Source organism: Myripristis murdjan, chromosome 19 (genome assembly GCF_902150065.1).
Source record: "Myripristis murdjan chromosome 19, fMyrMur1.1, whole genome shotgun sequence".
In the NCBI taxonomy this organism is placed as follows: Eukaryota; Metazoa; Chordata; class Actinopteri; order Holocentriformes; family Holocentridae; genus Myripristis; species Myripristis murdjan.
The window spans coordinates 5,770,100-5,795,593 of NC_043998.1; the positions used below are offsets into that span (position 1 = coordinate 5,770,100).

At 39.3% G+C, this 25,494-nt stretch overlaps 2 protein-coding genes across 2 annotated transcripts in view; both read left to right on the top strand.

Annotated features, from left to right (window-relative positions):
• The first annotated feature begins 1,161 nt into the window (after positions 1 to 1,161).
• psmd11b (proteasome 26S subunit, non-ATPase 11b) lies at positions 1,162 to 15,494 on the top strand. Its single transcript, XM_030078095.1, has 13 exons — positions 1,162 to 1,295; positions 2,617 to 2,718; positions 3,650 to 3,846; positions 4,834 to 4,891; positions 7,291 to 7,485; positions 8,696 to 8,840; positions 9,279 to 9,339; positions 9,804 to 9,866; positions 10,179 to 10,304; positions 11,363 to 11,398; positions 11,504 to 11,555; positions 11,674 to 11,816; positions 13,171 to 15,494. Exons 1-12 carry the CDS (start codon positions 1,205 to 1,207, stop codon positions 11,814 to 11,816), a joined length of 1,269 nt encoding a protein of 422 aa, XP_029933955.1. The 5' UTR covers positions 1,162 to 1,204; the 3' UTR covers positions 13,171 to 15,494.
• Positions 15,495 to 15,882: 388 nt separating this feature from the next.
• LOC115377863 (vesicle-fusing ATPase-like) overlaps positions 15,883 to 25,494 on the top strand; it is a 34,733-nt gene continuing 25,121 nt past the window's right edge. The window contains exons 1-4 of the mRNA XM_030077923.1: positions 15,883 to 16,006; positions 20,483 to 20,568; positions 22,318 to 22,414; positions 23,480 to 23,519. Coding sequence (XP_029933783.1) covers positions 15,995 to 16,006; positions 20,483 to 20,568; positions 22,318 to 22,414; positions 23,480 to 23,519 — 235 coding nt within the window. The 5' untranslated portion in view covers positions 15,883 to 15,994. The remainder of the gene's footprint in view (positions 16,007 to 20,482; positions 20,569 to 22,317; positions 22,415 to 23,479; positions 23,520 to 25,494) is intronic.

Below are 25,494 nucleotides of genomic sequence, written 5' to 3' on the forward strand. Positions count from 1 at the left end.
TGGTATCAGTTGGCTTGGGGCAGATATTGGGCTTTTATTAAACACCGGATTTCATGCCATCCTGACACGATTGCGTCAATAAAAACTGCAATGACTTTTTCGCCCCCTCCAACACACACACACACACACACACACACACACACACACACACACACACACACACACACACACACACACACATGTTTTTTCGGAGGCTTTAGTTCCACCTAACAACAATTCCTTGGGAACACAGTTTTGGTGAATACAAATGGCCAAATTTAAAGACATTTAGTAGGATATTTAGTAGACACAGAACAGCAGCTTGCGGCTTCAGTCCTAATGCCTATCAGTGGGATGTAACCCTCGTTAATTGTGAATGAAGCCACATTTATTTGGTTATACCCTGCATAGAAACAGCTTATAGCCTATGGGACTCTCTATTCTTAATTATAATAATTTCCTTTGGAAATGTCAGATAAATCATATCTGAAAGAACTACTGCATAGTAGCCCTGTAAAATTAATTTGGCCGGTAAGATTAGACTACTATAACTCTAAGGTTATCCCGAGGTAACCTAAACTCTGAAGAGGCATAGAAATTTTTTGATTGAAATGTCGGATTAACTGTGAAGCCCTATTTTTCAACTGCTGAAATATATCTTGTGCATTTCTGTAAAACAAAAATAAAGAAATAAATCCATGTTCATTTTTGCATATTAAAATGACTAATGCTAATTGTGTATATGTTTTAATTATATATAACGAAAGACATTTGATTGTCCACCGACAGGGTACCATTAGTTGCAATAGCGAAAAAATTTAAATACACCTCATATAGTCTACATAGGAGAAAAGACCTGGGACGTGCACCGACGAGACCTATATAATAATCCTTTTTAAATTACGTTTAACTTTATTTTCTAATTATGTTTTTAATTATAGCCTATTTTTTATTATGTATGTTGTATTGCTTTTATATTGTTTGTTATGCGTCTGTATTTCTTAGCGTATTCAGGGCGTCACAGTAAAAGGGAGAACGCTCTCAACTGGCCTTTCCATGTTTAAATAAAGGTTGTTGTTGTTGATGATAATTGTGATGATTATGTTACTACATTTCCCAGAATGTCTTGAAATCCCGACAAGCAACTGGTGTGTTGACGTAAAACACGGTACGTAACGTAGCCCTTGGACGTAATTTTCACACAAGCAGCATTTGAATAAGGAAGATGGCGGCTGCAGCAGTGGTTGAGTTTCAGAGAGCTCAGTCTCTCATTAGCACGGATCGCAACGCTTCTATCGATATTCTCCATTCAATAGGTAGGTGCCAAATGTTTTCCTCGGATAAACGACATTTTTCTCATGGCTGTATTTTGACTTTTTCCAACCAGTGGTAGGTTGCTAGGTTAGCCTGCTAGCTAACGGCTAGTGCTGTTCATATGCCAGGACCGGTCCGTGTGCCGTGCTGACTCACTGTTGAATGGTGGGATAACACTAACGGCTAGTGGCATTACTTAGCTAGCGTTAGTTAGCAATTTTGCTAACATGGGGCCTGTCGTGGCTATCATGCAAACATGTACCAGTTCTCATTAATGATGTGTTTTCTGCTAGCTAGTCAGGTGTGGTGTTGCCGGTCGCAGTTTCATCGCTAACGTTAACTAGACACAGATTAGCTGCCAGCGGTTAGCATAGGTTAGCACAAGTGTTGTAGCTAGCGTAATTAGCTTGTTGTTAAAATGCTCTGACAAACCCCAACTTAGCCAGCACAGTGACAGACTGCCCCAAGGCAAGGTGAATGATCACTGATGGATAATCAGTCTGTTAAGAGAGAATCTGAATAACGGTTATCAGGCTAGGAGGAAGATATGCGTTTTTGTGGTTATGCACAGTGACAAGCAATGGCAATGACAAATACAATCTTCTGTGAGGAGCAGGCTAACGTTCCCCATGGGCGTCAGTGTCCTCAAATTGCCTTGTCACATTAGCCAAACTTACTAGCTGACAAACAGGCCTGCTTTCTTTGCTCCTCTGGCTGTTTTAAACATTTTGACACACTGCACATGGCTGTCAAATTGATAGTGAGAGCCTGTTACTCTGCTTTAGCTTATATTAGATCAGATTCAGTGACAAAATAGGCTAAGCCATGTTTCAGGACCAACTAACTAACATAGAGTTTCCAAAGCCTTAAAAGCTCATGGTTCATGCTTAGTAAAAGAAATTAACTTCTCACTTTAGCACAGCTTATTTATTTAAACACAATAGCTGTGTTGTCATCTGGCTGTTTGACAGAATGCAACACATAGTTTTAGAAATATCACCTCACCGTACTTTTTTTTTAGGACTAATATTAACTTTTGCTTGGACAGTACAATTCTGAAACTCAGCTTACTATCAAGTGACTGCTACAGAAAGAGCTGTTGAATTTTCAGGTGATGCACACTGTAGCTTAGTATTTAGATATTCAGTGTATGAGAGGGAAATTTATAGTTCCATGTTCACTAAGTAATGAGGTCAGATTAGATGTTTGAATGTCTGTAGAAATGCAGCAAATAGGCAAATGATGCTTTGCTGAACATCCGCTTTTCGTCAGCTGGTAGTGAGTTGAGTGTAAACACTGTAAATCGTTGCCTTGCCCTAACAGTGAGGAGAGATGTTCAGGAGAACGATGAGGAAGCTGTCAGGGTTAAAGAACAAAGCATCCTGGAGCTGGGGACCCTCCTGGCCAAGACAGGACAGGCTGCAGGTACGTGTTGTTTCTCTCTTTGGCAGGCTGTGATTGACGAGATGCTTTTTGCAGCAGCTGTCACTCATTTATTCACTCCCTCACATGTTCATTCAGTCATTTGCCAAAGTTGCTTAGTTTTCTCTTTGAGCCCATAGCTGTAGAAGATGCACAGACTCGATCAAAATATGAAGAGGACTGCCTCACTCCACTAGTGTGTGACATGAAATCATTATATTACATAAAAAGTGAACAAATACACTGAGAAGTACAGAAGCTGTCCAGTTTCACAGCACCTAGATAAGTGTGTGGCATTAGCCCAACTGTTGCTGTAGTTGAAGTAACTGCTGGCAGTCCTGGAATAATCAGGATAACCACATCAGTAAGTCAGTCCTAGAAGAGGATATGCACCACTGTACAGCTACCAGTAGGTTAGCTGTCTCTTCAGTGTTACAGTATCCTGGTAGCTGAAAAGTTTTGGTAGGTTCACACTAATCTGTGTGCCGCATAAATGGCTTCTTGTCACTCATAGATTAGCAACCTTTATCACAAATACATTATGATAAAAATACTGAGGGAGTGAGCATTGCTGAATAGAAGACTGATCGCTGTGTTAGCATTGGGAAAACATAGTAACTTCAAAAGCTGATATGGAAAAGAGCTGCCATGCTTCCTCAGTCTGGTTGTAGCTATAATATTTGCCAGCATAACTATTTTTTCCACATAGTAACCACAGCAGTTACAGTTGAGTCTCTTTGTGACAGATGTTGTAAAATACTACCAAGAGGTCGCCAAAGTCAACAGGTTTCAAATTTTACTGGCAATAGTTTGAACTCAGTAAATAAGCTTTTAAGTTATTTGTTATAGAACTTGTGCCAAGGTATCAGTCTTATATGCAACCTTCCACTTTCTCAAATGTTCTCATCATATTTTCTGTGGTGCTGGTCTCCAGAACTAGGGGGTCTGCTGAAATTTGTGAGGCCTTTCCTGATCTCTATCAGTAAGGCCAAGGCGGCCCGGCTGGTCCGTTCTCTGCTGGACCTCTTTCTTGACATGGAGGCAGCCACAGGACAAGAGGTGGAGCTGTGTCTTGAATGCATTGAGTGGGCAAAGGCTGAGAAGAGGACCTTCCTACGACAGGCTTTGGAGGTAACGCCGGGGTGGAGGAGGATACTGGTGCAGGAATGCCAGTACAGGCCTGGAACAAAAAAAACGAGCACTATGATGAATTGCTCTCCTTGCAGAAATGCTATTTATCAGTTGTTGCAAAATTGTTTAAAAGTAGGCCGAAGCATTAAAATAACAGATGGTTGCACAGTTAGTCTTTATACTCAATAAAATTGCCTGACCAAAATTAGTAAGATCAATAAAATCCTTTCTGCTCTCTATCAGGGAATAGTTTAAAGTACAGCATAGAGTGTGAATTCAGTTGAAGTTTAAAATAAAACAGTTGTGTAACTATGCTGTGTGTGTTGAGTGGGCGAAGGCTGAGAAGAGACCTTCCTCAGACAGGCCCTGAAAGTAGAGAGACTTCAGAACATTCATTATTGATAAGATAGGTAGGAGGAATTAAATGAAAAGAGATTTTTCAAGGAGTGACTGCAGTATATATGTAATGGGCTCTGAGGTTGAGAGTTTTTTAAGTACACTTGAAGGAACAAATATTTAAATACTAAAATATCTGAGCACCGAAGGACTATCCACAGTTCAAATTGATGTGAAATTTAGACATGACTCTACTATTTAACAGAATGTTTTGTGATTTTTATTTTCTTTTTTAAAGATAACATTCAGTAGTTGAACTGGGTGTCTTATAATCTTTTCCAGTCTGCGTCGAGTGAGTTTCTTTTCAGCAAATGAGGGCAAAATAAATGAGCTGCTGCTGGATTGACGTTCAGAAAGTTTGGAGAAGTAATTTAAGCTGGACAAAGTCACAATTCACTTTTTCATCCATCTTTCATGACACAATCAGACATCAGAGCGCACTCCCAAATGCACCACAGTATGATGCTGACACAATGATTGGCCATCTACTGATACACTGTGTGATGATGTATTGACAGAAAGCTCTCTAGAGGTAAGCTTACAGCACAGCTGCTTTCTCCTTGTCTAACAGCAACATGTCCTCTCTCCTAGGCACGACTGATCTCACTCTATTTTGACACCAAAAGATACCAGGAGGCCTTGGCACTTGGTGAGTCACTACTCTCTATGGACAGACAGGATTTTTTATTTTTATTTTGGGAGATGACTGCATCTGTTTGGTGCTGCAAAGGCTTTACTAAGAATGCAGACATTGCCATGTGCCCCAACTTGTTTAACAAACAAGCATTACTCAGAGACCATGATGTGAGACCTTGTCTGATCTACTGCACAGCACTTCTTCCAACAAAAAAGGTCAGCTTTTATAGATTGCCTATTGTTCCTACAATGTTCCTCCATTTAAATAATCATAAATAATGTTCTCGCACATAATAATAACAGTACAGATCAGGGGTCTTATTTATACAAGTGTGCGTGGATACCACACTAAATGGTTACATGTGCACAAAAGAGAAAGTGTGTATGCATAAAAATACTAATATTTGGAAAACAATCGTATACAACATGACATGCAGTTCCTCCTTTTGTAAATCTCAGTGTTCTTGAAGTGGTAGGCACATGCAAAGAGAAATTTGCCCATTGGCTTCACTTTGAGTGGCAACCTGTCACAGAAGCACTTATTAGCTTTACTTAACACACTGAAGTTGTAACAATTGGAACAAGTCAGTGTAATTTGGTGTGGAGTAACAAGAATTATAAGTTTAAATATAGCTGCAAGTGGCAGTTCATGGTACAAACACAGTGGGCAGTGTTGGACTTACATGACCCTCAGAATAATTTTAAAACATGCAACACACATAAATTTCCACATTTCAAATATTTAGCAATACAGAAAATGTTTTGTATACACATGATTCCCATGTTGTCTGGAGAAACTATAGAAAATGATTTTGGTAAGTACAGAAAAACAAGAGTGAGTTTTCTAAAAACCATGAAATTGCAATAATAAATCATACAAGCAGTGCATTTAGGTTTTGTTAATATTTTAGAGGAGACCGCTGAATGTTTTACTAAGTGGGCGGGGCAGAACAATTCAAACACCTATCCATATTATGACACACATCAACAGTGCCACTTGCTGTGCGTGAAAGTGCAAGTTTTCTGAGAAATGGCTTACCCATCCAAAACATAAAGAAGGTTGAATTACTCTCAAACAGAGAAAAAAAGCATGGTACAAACTGTATATGAAATCACTGGGCATCTCTAACATAGGTGAGGCAGCCAGCATTAGTCATATGGAAAGGAAAAAGTACAGCGATTCTGTGAGAGCATCATCAGCACTTGGGTCCAGATGTATACACGCTGCGTATGCACAGAAACATGCACATGCTATTTTCTACACTCAAATTAATATTTATACAAAAGAACATACCGTGAGAATGTGCACAGCTCCCTGTATACTTCACATCATATGTTCACAGAGTTTAGGCTGTTGGGGAAGTGGGAGAAAATAACATGAAAATTGAAATTAATGCAAATTTATTCTCATAACTTTATTATTTCAAGGTACTAAGTTTCCTTAATATTAAGTTTCATTGTGCGTGAACGATTTTTGTACAAGCCTATTTGAGTTTTATTAATATTATTGTATTTCTGAGTGATAACATATGTGTTGCACTGTGTCACACCAAATACAGATGGCTTGATGGGTGGATTTATTTAGAGGCACATTTGTGATCAATTAAAAGTCATTATGATGAGCTCTATAAATAGGCTAAGCCATGTGTAATGACAGTGACGGCGGCTTTGGCGCTGAGGACCTTGCTGTCCTTTTAGTCGCCATGTCAAAAAAGTTGAATGAGCGGCAACAGGTATTTGGTATGGAAAGGGGGTAATTAATGATGTGTCAACCTCCATTTATGGCTGGTTGTGGGAGTGGACATGAGGCTCGTGCACGTGCAAACAATTACACAAGGACAGATTTATAAAACAGAACCATGTCTTCGCACGGCTTTATAAATCTGATGAAAAGCATGTGTATGCATATTTCTGGCTTTGTGCGTACACACAGTTTTATTTATGAATCTACCGGGTTTTATGCATCTAGCCCCTGGTGTCTCATAATTTTTTTGCTCAACTCACCAATGCAAGGCTGATGAGTGAAGCACAGTGTAGCACATTTAACAGTTGGAATATTTACATGAATAATTAACACGTAGTTATAAGTAGTTAGATATCAAACATAGTCTGAAAATAATCCACCAAGATGTCTGGAAATGTAGAGTGTGAAGTTTAGAGTGTGAAATATTTGGAAAAACAAGACATAGCCAAATGTTATACATCGACTGAGACATGAATCTAGATTATGAAAATCAAATTTTGTATGTATCCACAAAGTCGTTTATGTGTAGTGCCCCCTAGTGATGAAACACAACACAACACGACTGGTGTGTCAGATTTCAGATTGATTTCTTATATATACAAAATAACTACAAACTTAATGCAACAGTTGATGTGCATGATATTTATTCTTTCTCTCTTTTTTCTCAGGCTCCCAGTTACTTCAGGAGCTGAAGAAGATGGATGACAAAGCTTTGTTGGTGGAGGTTCAGCTCCTGGAGAGTAAGACATACCACGCTCTGAGTAACCTGCCCAAGGCACGTGCCGCCCTCACCTCAGCCAGGACGACCGCCAACGCCATCTACTGTCCCCCAAAGCTTCAGGCAGCGCTGGACATGCAGTCAGGTCAGATGTTGTTCCCTCCCTTCCAAAGCTCACCCAGGTCAAACAGTGGTCAGCTTTTAGTGTTTAAGTGGAGAGCCAGTTGGGTGGAATTTATTGTACGACAAATAAATAAATTATCAATCACAGAAAGGTATGGTCAGTAAAAGTGATATATGATATGATGATGATGTAGGTTCTGTATTTAAAAAGTACTTACAAATGACATTTTACCCACGTCTGTTCCATAGTATGGCTGAGTGATGTGTGCCTGGGCCATGTCAAGTGACATTTAAGATTGAAAGCATTTTTAATTGTTATACATATCAAGTTTCTGATAAAGCAGCTTTGTTGACAGCACCATAAACACTCCTATAAAAAATGTGCAAACAGTGCAAAAAACAGTTTGAACAGTGAGGGGCACTCTTTTTGCCACGAAGGTGTAATTTTCCAACTTCTATCTCCATTATCTGAAGATGTAACTCAGAAATAGAAATTATGTTTGTTCAAGGTTTCAAGATAGACTTTTGCTGTATCCATGGTGTCAGAGTTAGCTTGAAAAGATTTTATGTAATTTAAACTAAAAAAAAATGGTTGTGGTTGTTCTTAGTCTTAGTCACAGAGTTACACAATGAACTTTATTTTTAAATTTTTATAGTGGTACTCTTGAGTTATTTAACAGGTTAATTGTGGCTGTGCAGTGTTGTGCGCAATCAAGTTATTATGCAAAGAGCAGTAATTGTGTAAATGGACTAAAATGGCCTTCAGAGAAAAGATTGAAATCAACTTCCAACATCTGACTTAGACTGAGATGGTTCTCATTTTATGTTAGTCATTATCTTAGATGTCAAACAGTATGTTTTTACCAACCTGAAGAGTTATATTTGTGGGAATTGTGGCACCAGGGGCGTCGTAGTGGGGGGGAAACCTTTTTGCTGAAATCCTTTCACCTTTAGAGGACATGCAGGGCTTTCCCCAGTGCTAAGTTTTTTTTTTTTTTTTTTTTTTTTTAAATCTCAGTTGTGTTTCTCGCTTGTGAAACTCTGATTCAACAGAGAAACTTTGCACAGTTTAAATGTTTTAGGATATTAGGATCACAGACGTGCAAATATAATGCTCAGAGTCTCCAGTGTTTGCTTACATGTCACATTTCAAAACTAATCTTAACACTAGGTCTTTTTAATAGTTGGCCATAACCATTTACTGTGGTGCTGTGCCACCTCTGTTGTTGCAGGGATCATCCATGCGGCAGAGGAGAAGGACTGGAAGACGGCTTACTCCTACTTCTTTGAGGCCTTCGAGGGCTACGACTCCATCTACAGTCCCAGAGCCATCACAGCACTCAAATACATGCTTCTCTGCAAGATTGTGCTCAACTTGTGAGTCATACTAAAACTTAATGAACCATCTGTACCGTATTTCACCAATTAATCGCCGGGCTGCAAATAGCCGCCTGGTTCTTTTTATACGCCTGGGGTCCAAGTTGATTTTGCATATTAAACGGGCTATTAATTGGGGAAATACGGTATTTACTTTGTTTCCTTTCTGTGGTTGATTTGTCTTGCCTGTTTTACTCTGTGGATCACTGCAGACGTGAATGAACTGCTCACCTTATATGCCAGGCAGGCTAAAGAAAGTACTTCTTGTAAGTTAAAGGGTTTTCACTTAACAGCTGTCCTGAGTCTGCATGTGGGCAGTTAAAAGATAACACACGTGCTTGTGATTCTGCCAGTGGCCACTTTTTCCAACAATAGCGGTGACAGCTTGGAGGTTGTACCCTTCTGATTTGGTTGTTTTCTGTTCATGTTTTGTTTCAGACCAGAGGAGGTACAAGGCCTGATCAGTGGTAAACTGGCCCTGCGGTACGCCGGTCGCCAGGCAAGAACTCTTCACCTTTTTGATTCACAGCAGGGTGGAACAGCATTGGAATTTGTTTCAGATAGACATTAGGTTGCATCACACTGAAAAAAAATGGTGTAATTTTTTTCTCCTTGAAATTTACAGCAGTTATATGCAGCTTTATATCTTCTTTTGTTGAAAATCTGTATAAGAACCCTTGCTTTGTATAGAGGACCATCAGAACACCTTTGATTAATTTAGCGCACTGTGTTTTAAGGGTTGTTTGAGGATGCTTCAGCACCTGACAAGTTAAATCAAGTGGTTCTTGTTTAGATTTTTGAAACTCTTCAAAACAACTCTGTTCAGATGATTCTCAAAGCGGATGTCCTTGCACACACTTAGCAGACATCTCCCAGCTCTGTACTGATAAACAAGATCATTTGGCTTTTCTCTCCAGAGTGACGCTTCCATTTCCTCCCTTTTGTATTGCTCTCTCTCTCCAGACAGATGCATTGAAATGTGTTGCCCAGGCCAGCAAGAACAGATCATTAGCAGACTTTGAAAAGGTAGGAACCTTTTTAGTCACATCAAATCTATGTTAATGGACTTTCATGCTGATGTAGCAAGCGTAATTGAGCCTTCATGGTCTCATTTTCTCTTCTACCTCAGCCCTTCTCTGCATCAGAGTAATATGTGCAATACAGGCAAAAATGAACTGCCTGCTGTTTTAGGATACTCATGACTGCTGTGGTTTTGACTGTTGTTCCAAATGTTATAAAGTATTGTTGTATTTTGTAAGCTGCAGAAGAAATTGCCTCATTCTGAAGGCTTTAAGTTTTTTTTTGTCTTTTTGTCCATGACACTTGTGTGTCTTCCAGGCCCTAACAGAGTACAGAGCAGAACTGAGGGATGACCCCATCATCAGCACCCACCTGGCTAAGTTGTATGACAGCCTGCTGGAACAGAACCTCATCCGAGTCATCGAACCCTTCTCCAGAGTACAGGTAAGGATCGGCTTGGTCCATGTCAGCCTTGAGAATCTCACCGCTCTCTGAATAATGGTCCATTGATGAATTTAGTACAAGTCATGAGTATTAAGATTTTCTTGCACCTCAACATGGTCTCAAGTTTCTTAAATCTCAGCACAAATACTGTCTCAGGCCGTCTTTGGACTTACTGTGTTAGTATTAGCAGCTGAGATCTGGTGATAGATAAATTTACCTCAGGACCAGGGGAAACAACATGTGATTTTCTTTGGCTTTCTCAGTAAAAATACCATAAAAAAATCAGCAGAACCTTGTTTACCTGTTGCATTTGACATTCTAATATCCTGGTGTAAGTTAATCCCTACCAGATGAACATCTAATGTTTCATGTAATTGCCCATTGTGCACCCACTGTCGGGGTTATATGGGCCATATAACCAGTGGCGTGATAGAGTAGCATCACGCTTCACAGTAGGCTAGGTGATTGATGATCCATGTGGGGAAATTATCTTTTTGTAAAAGTAGGATTCAGCAGGGGAAGAGACAAATACTTAAGTCTATAAACAGAATATAAAATAAGCAATAAGTGAAAGAGATGGTGCATTAAAATGTTAAAATTTCCCTTGTAAAATACTTTGATGTCCAGGTGGCTGACTAAAATCACAACTGATTATGGATAATATCAAACCTCACTTGGTACTACTAATGGTTTATGGAGAGAGATATTTCTTATTAGTTTTAATCTGCTAAACATTTGACTGCAGGCAGACCTGGAAACTCAGTAACTTAAACAAGTAGCTGAAGATCTGTTGACCATGACGTGGAAAGTCTAAATAATACCAGAAGGTTCCTGGTTTAATGTCTGAGCCAGAGGTGCTGTAATTCTCTTGACCTTAACAAGTCGTGGTAGCTCCCTGCCTGAACCCCAAACTGCTGTGTGTTTATAACAGAAAGGATTTAAGAAAAGACAAACTCCAGTTAATTTGTGTAAATGATATTGGTAATCTTCCATCAGGTTCATACAGACCAACCTTCAATTATAACCTGCATTTCATTTCTCTTTCCTTGTGTTTTCAGATAGAACACATATCAGGTCTCATCAAACTGTCAAAGGTAAGGCACTGTGATTTCCTCCACTTGTTTTTTGTTTAGTGTTGAAATGAACATTACTGTTATTCCTTCAAATATATGCATCTGATGATTTTGTTTTCTTTTCAGGGGGATGTTGAGAGGAAACTATCACAAATGATCCTGGACAAGAAGTTTCATGGTAAGTGGAGTTGTCTGCTCTATAGTAGACCAAATTAGCAGTTTGCATGTCTATTGGGAGAGCTAGAGTCACTGGTGTTCTGTAATCGTTTTAAGTACCTTTCCTGACACTACTGCAGGAATCCTTGACCAAGGCGAAGGTGTCTTGATCATATTTGAAGAGCCCCCAGTGGACAAAACATATGAAGCAGCTTTGGAAACTATTCAGAATATGAGCAAAGTCGTGGATTCACTCTACAACAAAGCCAAGAAGCTAACATAGGTAAGAATATTGCTGGAAGTTCATTAACATGATATTGTTTGTTTATGTTAACTTTTATGTCTTGGCTTCCCATGGTCGGTCCAGTTGGCTCTTTGGCTTATATTAAGTTTATATATAAATTTGATTAGCCGAGTCATTGAGATGACTTGCTCATTGATAGTCCACATTTACAAACCCCATTATGGGATAAGGCCCAAGAAGCTAATACCTACTTGTGACATTGGTAGGAAAAGGGTGATGTTACTACTAGTTTCAGTCCTTCTCCGCCTACCCCACTAAAGCCCCTTTTCCACCAAAACAGAGTCCAAAGGTACTGGGTTTTGCTTTTTGAAAAGGTTTCTTGGGGCATAGCAAGTACATAAAGCTTCTCTGTGCTTGTGTTTTCACCACAACCCTAGAGCAGCAAACTTAATGCAGTTAAAGAGGAGGTGCCAAGTCATTCAGACACACAAAGTCAAAAATGAGATTGAGGAGGTTAGAAAAATTAAGAGCTGAAAATAAGAGACTGCTTTTCTGCAGAGTAATTGTGATCAACTGTCACATGGACTGCAGTGGCAAACGGAGACGAACAGTATGCTTTTCTCTCAATTACTAATAGAACAATCTCTTGATTAATCAGATGTATAACAATTATCTCCACCAGGTGGCAGCATGGAGGAGATCTTGTATTTGGTCATGTCTGTGTCTGTTTGCAGCTATTCTCAAAAACTACAGGGCCTATCAGCCTATACTTTTTTGTTCCATAGAAATGCGTAATGCTTTTGTGCTACCAGTGTTATGTTTATTTATTTACTTATTTGGGTATGAAATATACGACTATGACTGTCAGTTTTAATTGTGATTAATTTCATTAGTGTAAATAGGAATAGAAATCTCAGTATGTTTTATATATATATTCTCTAATTGTGGGGAAAAACTATCAAACAGACTAACAAAGTTCAATAAGGTCATCATATTTAAAATTTGGTAGCAAATCCTTTGTACCTATCCTTACAGAAATTTCATTTTTCATGTTTTGTCTGCTTACTGTTTGTGAATTTTATATCTGAGTCATGCACCATGCAGCTTAGCCACTCATGATGCTGGCTTTTTGTAAAGTGAATTGCTCTATTAAAAAGGGACACTAAATGTATTGCCAAATATGTAATACAAGGGAAATCAAGGCACCTCATAATCCTTAAGACAAAAACAAAACAAAACAAACAAAAACGACTTTATTTCTGACATATGAAAGCTCAGTGATATGTAGTTCTGTGGCTTTCATCACATGGTAACTGATTTTTGGTGTACCAGTAAGAGCATAGCGGCCTCTGATCTATCTTCTGAGCTCAGTGCATTTTGTTTCTCTCCTCAGAACAAATGGTGACCACAGCAGTGCGGTGGAGGAACTGTGTGTGTGTGACCAGCGTGTGTAACGTTTTAAGAAGGGGACAAGGGAGAGTGAAGTCCCACAAACTGCAACAAACAGGATTCCCAAATCAAGGTCCCCCCCTCTCCCTCAATGGACAATTTCATCACTTCTTCTCTTTTTTTTCCTTTCATTTTGATATCCATTCAGGATTCTATATAACACTCAGCGGCCAGAGCAGGCCATCAGGGAATATTGTACAACCACAATAAAAAGATTAACAAGTTAAAGTATACATATATGTTTATATCTCCTATAGAATAAATGTTGGGCTTACAAAGCCTTAAGCTGACTCCACTGCAACCTCAAAGGTGCAACATCGACCTCGGGAGCCTCAGACCCTGCGACTAACTGTACATGCAGGGACCAGGCTTTTTCTTTGTTCTGGTTCATATCTTTCAGAAGCACATTGTTAAGTTTTTGGAAGGTTGGGATACTCCTTGGGATACTCTGGCAATTGAATTTTGGTCAAAGAGCTCCCTCTAGCTCTTACGTTTTTGCTCACCATATCAATGCCAACAGTCAGTCCCCACTGGATTTCAAACAGCTGTTAAATTAACTTTATTTGGTTTGTGTTTTTTTGTTGTTGTTGGTGGTGTTTGAAAGTTAAAAAAACAAAACAAATTAAATTGATTGCCCCATTTCTGCCCCTCTTACTCGTGTAAGGACATAGAGCAAATAGGATGCCATTTCACCACTAGTGCCCCTTTTTTGCCCTTCTGTTTGCCTCCGCATTTGGGTGCAATAAAAATTAGGGGTGCAGAAGTGGAGTCTATTCATTGCCTCTGAGCTTCTATGTCTTATCCCCAAATGAGCAATTCTCCATTGTTAGTTTCTAGCACTAGTGTGATATGCTAGTAACCAAACAATTTGTATGGTTTTGATTTTTTTGTTGTTTTCATTTATAAAGTCATTTTCAAAATAAATATTTTGTATTTTAATGATTTTTGTCTTGCCTCTTGCAAAAAAAAAAAAAAAAAAAAAAAATCACTAATTTATGGTGATTTGACCTGGTAACTGTTTTGATTTGACCACTTACTATGGTGTTCTGCTGTTTTTTGAGGGTAAGAGGACTTTGGAGTTCTTTGTGTTGACAAAGTGTGTTTTGAGATGAACCTTAGGATGGGAGTGTGATAGACAATGTGTACAACACTGGTGAGGAAATGTGCCTGTAGTTTCTTACGAATGGGGGGTGGGGAAAGCAAAGGGAAGACATCAGTGTCAGTAAGAAAGAATCCTTACTAAAATCTGCCCACGGGAATTGAGATGTTCACACTGTATGAAGTATGAAATTCACTCAAGATTCTCTTTCTCCTGTCGGTAAACTGGTCACCTGATTGAAAAAAGCCACATCACATCAAAGGGCATTAAATCACAGTTTAAATGACAGCTTTGGATTGTCTTTTTGTTTTGATTTTTACACAAAGCAATGTGAAATTGTTGTTTACCTAACCTAATGCCAGACTTGGGGAAAGGGCATGGACTTTACTGTACAATGCCATTTTTATCAAGGCTTGGTTTCTCAGAGCTGGGCTTCAGTGACCAGAGCTCCTGTCAACCGTTGTAATCCAATGTGCATCGCTGGCCTTAATGCCTAGATGCTATCTGAGAGCCACCAGGCCGTGTTTTCCATCTCTCAGTTCAGATGGTGTGTTTCCTTGTGCACTATCAGTCATAACTTGTGTTTATCTTTGTACCACAGTGCTCAGACAAGTGCCATAACGTGCAGAAATGGTGTCTCTCTTTTCTTTTTTCTTTTCTTTTTTTTTAAATTTTGTTTTCCCTTTCAGAGCCATGACAACAAGAAGCACAGTCACGTTATCATAACACCTTTTCACAAACTGGAGGTGTTCACAGCTGTCATGCCTATTTTAGGAGGAGGAAGTTTCAGGGATGTTCAGTTCCCTAAAATTGCAAGCCTCAAAATTATTCTGCCATCAAGAGATCCTTGTTGGATTTGATGCCCTTATGTATATGTGTTTACAAAAGTACAGCCTCTTTTCACAGTGTCCCATGTTATCCCAAATAAAGGCATCCCAATGAAATGTTTTACTATTATTCACATTCTACAAATTTGTAATATAGCCCGTTAGCCATTCACAGCTTCATTTTATTTTACAAACCAAAAATAAAGTATTGTTGATTGTTTTTGGATTTATATACACATCAGTAACAAATGTACAAGCGGTTCTTGCTGACCAACAATTACCGAGTCTAGCTATCTGATGTTCAGATGAGTTCAAATAAAATCTTTTTTTTTTTTTTCTCTCCATGTGTCTTGTCATTTAACTGCTCTTTGGAAACAGTAGCCACATTTTGATTTCAAAGGCTGCAGAAACTGAACATATGTATTATATGACGTAATTGTAAATAAAATACTTGAGCCACCTTTTTGTCGTTAGAGGTGTACTGCTTAATTTTCATGTATTAGAATTGGAATTGCAGATGAAGCATAGTGCTCTCTAGGAATCAGTGTATATAGACTTAGAGTTAGGAATGCTAACCTATTTATATTGAACGTATTTATATTGTATTGAAGATATTTATATTGCGGTGGATGGGGCATTCTATAACTATATAATATAAAACACTTACACTACAATGAGCAGTACCATGAAATAAAATAGGAATCGCTCCACGTCACAGATTTACGCGTGATGCGTGATGACGTCAGGAGAGGAGGGCACGTCAGTGTTGAGTGTGCGGTTGTTCTGTCAGCACAGCGTTTATGCTGAATTGCACTTGAACGTTAAAGGGGGAGAATACAAAGATGGCCGGCCGGGTGAGTTTATTTCAAACACGTATCACAATTCAAACACACGAGTGGGACAAAAACTGAGCAGAAAACGTAACGTGCAGGCCTTACTTGAAGGACTGGAGGGTTTTTCACACCGTAGCGTGAGCCAGCACAACACTAGCCTGTGTGGCAGAGCCGGACGTCATTCAAAAACTCAGCCCGGAAGACGGATGGAGTATCTTATGACTACTCACACTTTTTAGTAAAGTCAGCAAACAGTTGTAAATGAGTCCAGTTGTAAATGAGTGTATGTACTGCTGCACTTGGCCAGCCAAAACGTCTCTAGGTTGGGCTGTCGGTTGTGTTTTTGTCTTGCTAGGAGCTAAAGCTACAACAAAGATGACAGTGAAAGCTGGAATTAGGGAAGTGCAATGCTAAATGGATCAGGTTAAAAGGAAGCAGGTGAGCAGGCTAACAACCTGAACAGATGCTGAATACACCATTTAGTCTTGTATCAGTGATGATTTTAGCGTAGCTGCGGTGCTCAATATTGACCATGGCAATGTAAACAAAGTTGGTGTGTTTTCAGTGTACTCTCCCTTTTCCGCCCTGCAGCTGTACATAATGTACACAATTATGAATGATGTTTTCAAAGTGATCCAGCATACATTCACTGACTCAAAGCAAATCCAGGCTTTTCTGAGCATCATGCCATGCTGCAGAGCATTGTGGTCACAATGAGTAGAGCAGAGAGACCTTTCTCATTCAAGCTATACATTTGAGCTGATTACAATGCACCAGAATGCGAGGAATGCCATTTACACAATCTCTGCCACATAAAACTGTTTCAGTGTGCGTTTCAATAAGATGAAATGGTTTTTACCTAACAACTGATCAAAAGACAATAGGGAAAGTAAATTTGTTCAAATGTTTAGGTGTTGTTTTGGACTTCCAGTTAAAATTTCATGCACATATTAGGAAGGCATCCAAGACTGGTTGTTTTTGATTTATCAGACTGTGTTCACACATAAAGGCTACCCAACTACATGTATGCCTTGATTCTGTTGCATCTTTCTTATTGTGCAGCTGTCTGGGACCAGGCAACCCAAACAGCAGTGACACCTATAGTGTCATTATATAAACAATCTTTGTAAATGTTGGATCAGAAGCTAGTAAAATAGCCAATAAATAGTATTCGGGAAGAGTAAAATTTATTAGTCTTTGAGAATTTTTTTTTATAAATCTCTCATTTATAAAACTAATTCATCAATAAGAATGATTTTTAAGTGCCACTACGAGGGGAGCAGTGGACACTGCAAACCAACAAAATGCAAAGCAACATTCGGTCAGTCCTCTTTTCCAGTTTAAGGTCCACAGACTTGGAAGTAGCCGTTTTATGTCTCAATAGTCCAATCATGGACAAGGTCTGTGAATTACCAATGTCCAGAAGTCCTATGCACATTGCATCGGTTGCATTTTATTTAAATGTGACAGTACCTACATGTATCTTCCCTGTCAAATAAATTAGGATTCCTGGGAAACATTTTAAAGCAATGTAGACAAGTGTTGCCTGCAAGTTTTACACAAAACTTTTCAGTTTAAATTTGTGTCCTCTATTGCTCACTGATTTTTTTTTCCTATTTCCTAATCCCATTTCACTCTGCAGACATTGCGTATCCCCACTGGCTCTAAAAAAGATCCCTCTGGAGATCTGTCCCTGCCAGGCCAGCAGTCCAAGTTGTTTCTGGAAGGCACCAAGCTGAAATAATTGTGGCATCTGGGAATCCCGGCTAGCCTAAATGCAAGAATGCTTGAAATAGGTTAACTTTCATGTTTAGGAGATATAGGCCAGCAAGTGATTCTCTCTTGGTTTGTTGCGGCTTAATTAGCTTATTGAAATGAGAACAAATGAAGATTGATTTTGTGTGGCCTTTTCTTAGAAAGGATTAATTAGACAGGGGCTTTTCTTAATTTGCTGAAAAGATGAGCCACTCAGGCCCCAGAGCAGACCATCTGCCTTGTTCTGCTGCAGCGAGAGATCTCTTGTGTGATTTTTCTTTCTTCCAAGTGTTGTCACTGTTTGGGCTAGTTAGTTTTCTAAAAATATATGTAGACCCATCCTTTGAGTCCATAATTATGTATTATTACATGATTCCAACACTAGGCCTATTTATTACGTTTATCTTTAAGCTACACAAGAGTAAATTTACCCCTGAATCCAGCCAGACTTATAATTATTGCTGCAGTCATGATGACTTGAGTGCGTTTACCCTGGTAGATTCATATTTGCTAAAACCAAACTGCATACTATAGAGTTTTCCCGCCTGCAGCCATTAGCCAGCCAGTGGTCGTGCAGTCAATATTCAGAAACATAGATGGGAGGCACCTCTGCAAGCCCAGTATAACTTATTCATGGAGATAAGCCATATAGATTCAGAGTAAAAGCTGTTTTTGGCCTCCATTGTAGCCTAGGCTCAGCTGTGTCTTTATTTTTATATTTTTATTGCAGTGGATTGTGATTGATGAATTGGGATTGTGATACATATTCAGCCATTAGCTAATAGCCATAATTGTCAGTAATTAGTAATGCAGCAGTCCCATGAGGATTTGCCATCCCACTAAGTGGCTTGAGGTTAGGCTTGCTGTAGTTTATTCAGTGAATTGAAATTTCTCTCAGTGTCTGTACAGCAGGGTCAGTCCTTATGGGCCCAAAGTGAGGCTGGGAAAATGCATTTCAACTGAGCAGAGAAATGGAACATCTTTCCTCCAAGTACGAGTGAGGTTACAACACAGGATCTTACTAAACCTTTTTATATTTTTTATACAGTTTTGCCAGCCTAAAACACTGAGGAATCATTTTCACAAGTCAGCAAGGCCAAGCGAAGCAATACATTAAATATTGAGAAATTCAATAAGTCGAGTGTCCACAGCCCATAATGATGTCTCCATGGACCAACAACAGTGTTCTTTGCAACTGTAATGGACCACCGTTTCCCCTCAGTTGCTGCTTATGCACCTTGTGGGGAACCACTGTTATCCATTATACTGGAAGGTGAACCAGCAGGTCTGCAATACCACCATGACTCTTATAAACTTTCATCCTCCTTTCAAGGGATTTATGAGGAAAATGACCATCTTCTTTGACAGTGCTGATTAAAAAATCTTAGATTAATGAGCACAGGTTAAACATAGTGATTGCTGATGTTACCTTAAAGCATACATTTAATTTTAAGTAATTTCTTGTAAATAATTATTTACAAAAAAAAACAATAATGAGGATTCTTAGGATGTTTCAGAGTTGGTCAGGGCTATGAAGGAAGTAGACCACTTTCCTGTAGCCTACACCATCAGTCCTTGTCTGAGAATAAGATTCACTGAAGGAGCTTGTAATCTAGTGGTACCAAAGGTCTATTGAACCGCCTATATAGAAGCTTCAGCACTGTGGAGAGAGGTCAGATCACCATAGCAACTTGTATGTAGTGGCCTCTGTGTTTGTTGAAAGTGGTAAAATCTCCCGAGTGTTGTCCCTCAGCATCTGCTTCTCTCGATAGCCGTACTACTGTTTGGAAATCTACAGGCACCGCAAACATTGTGAAAAATTGTCTTGTGGCCCAAATTGTGACGTTCACTACATCAGTGGAAATATTCCTGAGTCATGAACTATGATGGGAACTCTTCCATTTTTCCCCTTTTTCTGTAAACTGAATCATGGTGTTGTTTGTAAGTTGCAGAGAAATAATTTTCAAGGCTTAAGCAAAGTTTATAAATTGTGTGCGTGCATGTGAGTGTGCGTGTGAGTGTGTGTGTATGTGTGTGTGTGTGTGTGTGTGTGTGTGTGTGTGTGTGTGTGTGTGTGTGTGTGTGTGTGTGTGTGTGTGTGTGTGTGTGTGTGTGTGTGTGTGTGTGTGTGTGTGTGTGAAGTTATTCCAAGCACCACTTTTAGCACACTTTCTTACATGAATTTTAGCAGCCAAAATTAAAGCTGACAACCGCATCTATCACGTTCACATTAGCTTAACAGCTCTATCCCTGAGTTCGCTGCATCACAAGCTTGGTTTAATTTAAAGTGACAACACAGGCACAGTTAATTAATGCCTCCAATTCCTTCAGCCTCATCAAGATGCCCCACCGCCACCACCATACCACAGGGATTGGTTTAAGGTAAATTTTTATTGCTGGAAAGACTTAAATGTCCAAACAAATTAGCCAGAGTTGTGGGAAGCCACAAAGGCCCACTGTCAGTGAACTTTTCTGTGGCCTAGGTGCCGGAAAAAGCTCTTAATTTGTCAAACACATATTGATTCTTAAAGTGAGGTTGAATTGAGGGCTTCGTCAGTGAAAACGTGCTTCTACTTACCAGCGTGTTAGTGCTATAGGCCTATGTTTTCTGATAGGCATGGGAAAGAGTTTTGCTGGTGTGGTGTATTGCCTTATTGCCTTCCTAAATTTAATATTGCCTATAAGAATCACCACCATGACTGAATCATTGTCTGTTTTTTCCTCTCTCTCTGTGGTTTCCAGACTATGCAAGTGGCACGATGCCCAACAGACAACCTGTCGTTGACCAACTGTGCCGTCATCAGTGACAAGGAGCAACAGTTTGAACAGTGAGTGGGATTTACTTTGACTGTTTGCTGCTGACACGTGTTACTATGCTCCACACTATCTACCTGGATGAATGTTTTGTATCATCTGTCTTATCAGAGTCAGACCCACGCAGATCAGTGGGCTTTCTGATTTGATGGATGTTTTTATTCAAAGCTCCTTACATTACCATGAATACATTATCTATTTATCACTTTGATATGAATGGCTTTGGTCGTATTTGAGCCCCTTATCATGGCTGTCTTATTTCTGTACTGCATTGGCCTAAACATGACTACAAACTAACGCTATGAGCCAGATTCACACACATAACATTAGACTCAAAGGCAGGTTAAGGGGCTTCTTTGTGTAATGGCAATGAACACAGAGTTTAAATCGACTTGTATAAGGGCTGAACAATTAAACAAAATATTATCAGAATCACAGTATGGTCAAACGCTGTTTTTTTTTTTTTTTTTTTTGATAAAAGTAAAATGTGTGACAATATGCCATCATAAAAGAAGTGTTGTGGTGCCAGAGGGATGCTCTGACCCACAAATCGTATTCTCAAGATGCAAGAAAACATATTTGTTTGATAAAAGCCCCAACACATACATAAAAACTCCAGCCAAAAATGCCATTGCAGGTTTTTTGTTCCCATATCAAACCTGCAACTTCACCAACAAAGTGAAATAAATATGATATGGTGGTACATTTTTGGTTGTTAATACCATAAAACCCTGTTGCTACCCAACAAGTGCAGTAGACTTTTTTTCACAGCTGCCATTTTGACATGAAATAGTAGAATGAACACAGGTGTTACTAATGACATTAATAAATGTTCAGTGTCATTTAGGTGTAACAGAGCTAGGACCCTGGTGTTGTGCATGCTGGCTCATCGGAATGGCTCTGTTGTACCTAAATTGAACAGAACCTTAATTAATGGCCTTACCCTACTATTTCATGTCAGAATGGCTGCTGTGAAAAAGTGCTACAGATTGATTTTGAAGAGTCCTTGATGACAGCTCAAGATTAGGTGCAAAGCATTTCACGGTCGATTGCTACAGCAACTATACTGAATACAGTGGGCTTCATTGCCTCTCTCTCTTTGAGATTTGGTCCACTTTTAAACAGTCCCTCCTTATGTTATGCATCACCCCAATATCCTGTTTCAACCAAAATTATGTCTGATTACAGAAGCAAGTTACCATCAGAATGCTGTTTTCTGTCGCCATTATCTGTTGTGTGTGTGTGTGTGTGTGTGTGTGTGTGTGTGTGTGTGTGCGCGCGCAGAAATGTTCATGCAGGTATATGTGTGTTTTTATGATGGTTTGAGATAGTGGCAGATTAAGCTGCAGGTAGCTCCAGCAGTGTCATTTCACGGCTGGTTGGCTCACAGAGGACACACTGAGACGAGATGTGCTCTCTGCTCTGAGCTGTCAATAGTGTTGACATTATCTCAAAGTCCTACTGGGTTATGACTGCAAAGGAAAGCAAATAGAGGGTCGGGGAAGGTGCTTATCAGGTTGTAGATATTAGCATTATTATAGCCTAAAGAGCTGGAACAGCTCTAGAGGAAATTTAGGGGCAGCACTAGTTGAAAAATTTACAAAAATGGGTTTAAGGCTGGAAAGAAAAATGTGACTGACTGCCAAAGTCTTGAGGAGGGAAGTGATTGAGTAACAACAGCAATTGTCATTACACAATTGGTGCATAGACATATACAGTAGGCATCATCTTTTCCTTTGTCTTTGTTATTCATCTTTATGCAGACATGTGACTGTGCGCAATTTAACCCACAAGTATATTTTCACATTGAAGACCCACCCCGATGTTGTCTTAGGGAACATCGCCTTCAGCCTGCCACAGGTAACCTTCCCAACTTGCTTCAGGAGAGCAAAGTGTCCCTTGCTACATGTTTCTAACAATAAATAATAAACCTGTTGGTTGCAGTTCAATTTCAGTAAACTGTTTTCGTTCTCTCCAGACATCATCGAGAATATTTGTGAAGACATAATTAATGAAAATGTAATGCCATGTCACATAACTGTTATTCTATAATGTGAATTGTTTGGTCCATCTAAATTCAAATGTCACTACATCTCATTAGTCTTTCAAGTTGATATATTTAGTTACAAGGTGACACTCGCAGTTCTCATTTGTGCAGCACCTGTGAACACTTCATTGTGTTGAAGGCAGCTAGTTGCTGAATATACAGTTCGTCTGCAGTGTCTGTTTTTAACCTTTGTAATTGTATCTGAACTGGTGTTCTCGAAGCTGAGTTCTTAGCTGTTCTGCCTTGTTTTCTGTGGGCTCTTTGCATGCACCTTTCTCTCTCTGTATGTCTCAATCTGTCTGTTACTGCTTTTTTCCTTTTTTCACCTTGCCTGTCTCTGCCTGCTCTTCCTTCGTCTATAAACTTGGCAGCCGCAACGGCACACAGGTACTACTGTAACCTCCTCACAGCGGTCTTATTTTACTACTACAGGAGTCTAATTTATACCTCACAACGACTGATTGATTTTTATTTGACATGGCAGCCACCGATGGCTACAATCTCACATGCACCATCAGTGTATGAAAGCAATAAATTGAACATAAAAGATGGTGAAATATGGGTTTGAGTTATAACAGTGTTACAGTTGTTGTGAAATAAGACCAAGTAAGAGAGGAACGTTACACTGTTGTCTCCTTTAGAAACACCTAGTGATGTTAATTGGTCACGTGGCTGTCCTGTGTCTAAAAGCTCTGTTCTTTTTCTGGGAGATCTGTCATCACCTTGGTGCTGGGTCACCAGATGGCACACTTAGTAACCTTGTTATCCCTCTCTAGTCTTTGCCTTTGTTCCATTGCTGTTAATTGATACAAAGGAAATAATGACCTGTGGAACTGAATCCATCCACCTGTTTTTTTTTTTTTTTTTTCTATTTTCAGAGAAAATGGGCAGGCCTGTCCATTGGTCAAGATGTGGAAGGTAAGACTGATTATGTTATGCGATTATGCATCCATTAAGGCAGGTTTTCAGTGGCAGGCTGGATAAATGGCAGTAAACGATGCCTATAGAGTAGCTTGTGAACCGCACTGTAGCATGTAGTATAGATCCACAAGGAGAAGCAAGCAAAATGGGAAAAAAACAGTGACATATATGCAAGGCACAGATACATTTGTCCTCCATTTGTAGAGTACCATCTAACACATATTTGGTTGTCTCTGCTGTCCACAGGCTGCAAAATGGTATGAGTTCATGACTATGTAATACAACAAGAGATAAAAAAAAAAAAAAAGGTTAGATATTAGCACCTGCTGAGTGCTAAATGGCACTGAAGATGTGTTTTTGGCAGATAAATTAGTGAGGGTCATCTGCCACACTGTCTTGTAAAATTTTAGGATGATAACATGATGCTTTAAAATGCTTTCTTGTAAATTTAGCTGTGTTGCAATTCATGATGAATTATAAACATAATCTAAGTCAGTAGGTTGATGCATTATCTCAGTATATACAAAACTACATTGAAATTGAAAACAAGGAGGGTGCCATACTTATATGAAACATGTAGAATTCACAATTTGGCCAATAAAAATCATTCTCGGGAGGCAAATTTTACAGTTAATTTCAGACACAGGATGGTGTTGGTAGCAGGTTATTTGTGCATATCCAGATGGTGCATGTGTATCTGCTGGAACAGACTCAGAAAGCCTTTCAGCCCTCCATGCTGCCTGCTGTTGATTGTCATTTCTATTGATCATCAGTGCTTGTTAGCGCTTCTTCCCTATCAGTGGGGACCAGATCGCTTGCTAAGCCCCAGGTGCCTGACTGCAATAACAACACAAAAGCTTCGACATCAGACTCAACCTCCAGACATGCAGCTGAAACATGGCTGACTTTAAAGGCCACAGGGTTTCTCTTGGCCAAAAAAACACCAATTAAATGGAGTCCTGCAATCTCTGAAATGTTGACTTCACAAGCCCATATCCTGCACATTATTAATGATCCAAGAAGGTGAGGGGTTTAGCCATTATTTAGATGTCGCGGGGGCGGAGGAGACATGATTTATCCAGCACAGGCAGAGACCGTATAATACCGTCAGAGGGTGGTGACACTGCACATCTGTCTCAAAGGCTGGCCAGCTGCCAGAGGAAGAGAAAGCCTTGTCTTTGATATAACACACAGAGCAGTCCCCTTTGGCCAAATGGCCACAATCATGGGCCTCATTATGGCATTACCTGCCTATCAGGAGTGAAAAGGAGGAATGAAAATATGATCCACTGGGTATCAAAACGAACAGGCTCGATGAGACCTTTATCATTCTTGACAGGGTCTTTCTGTTGTGGAAAACCACCTGTTAAGTCTGAGTGAAACGTTGAAAGATGGTTCTTTTTATCATTTCATTTTAGCAGTTATTAGTTGGCTAGCTGAAAGCCACTGGCACGCTCACATTATTCCCATTTTTTATTATTCATGTTTTTTTGGACCCAATCTACTTTTTCATTATGAATTCAAACTTTAAAATGTTCAGGTTGTTTAGGGGATGATTACTTCCCTGCCTCTTTTTGACATCTTTTGGCCACATCACAGTTAAACTATCAAACAGTGTTGATGCTGTCATTGCATCATCTCGGTGAGACGTTTTTATAGTATTTCTTATTTTTTGTAACTGACTGTTTTATATGTCAGTGTCTGTGACACCATTTACAATATTTGACAAATCCACCTTAACTCTCATTCTCAGCAGCTTTGTTGATTTCATATTATTATCCCAAATCTCTGAATAAAAAAAGTTATTTTTACAGAAAATACAGACAACATTAGAAGTGGGAGTGTTTTTTTTTTTCTCCCTAAAGTACAAAACACACCGAACGGAAACCAAAATCGTGACCCAAAAACCACAATAGAAACCTAACCGTGGGTTTATATTTTCTGTTTATTTTTTCTGTTTTCTGCAATTGCA

Excerpts from the sequence above, each read along its gene's own strand:
- psmd11b (XM_030078095.1), top strand. The coding sequence starts at position 1,205 with ATGGCGGCTGCAGCAGTGGTTGAGTTTCAGAGAGCTCAGTCTCTCATT. Across the intron at positions 4,892-7,290 it reads CCAGGAGGCCTTGGCACTTG|GCTCCCAGTTACTTCAGGAG; the intron begins GTGAGTCACTAC and ends CTTTTTTCTCAG. Across the intron at positions 7,486-8,695 it reads AGCGCTGGACATGCAGTCAG|GGATCATCCATGCGGCAGAG; the intron begins GTCAGATGTTGT and ends CTGTTGTTGCAG.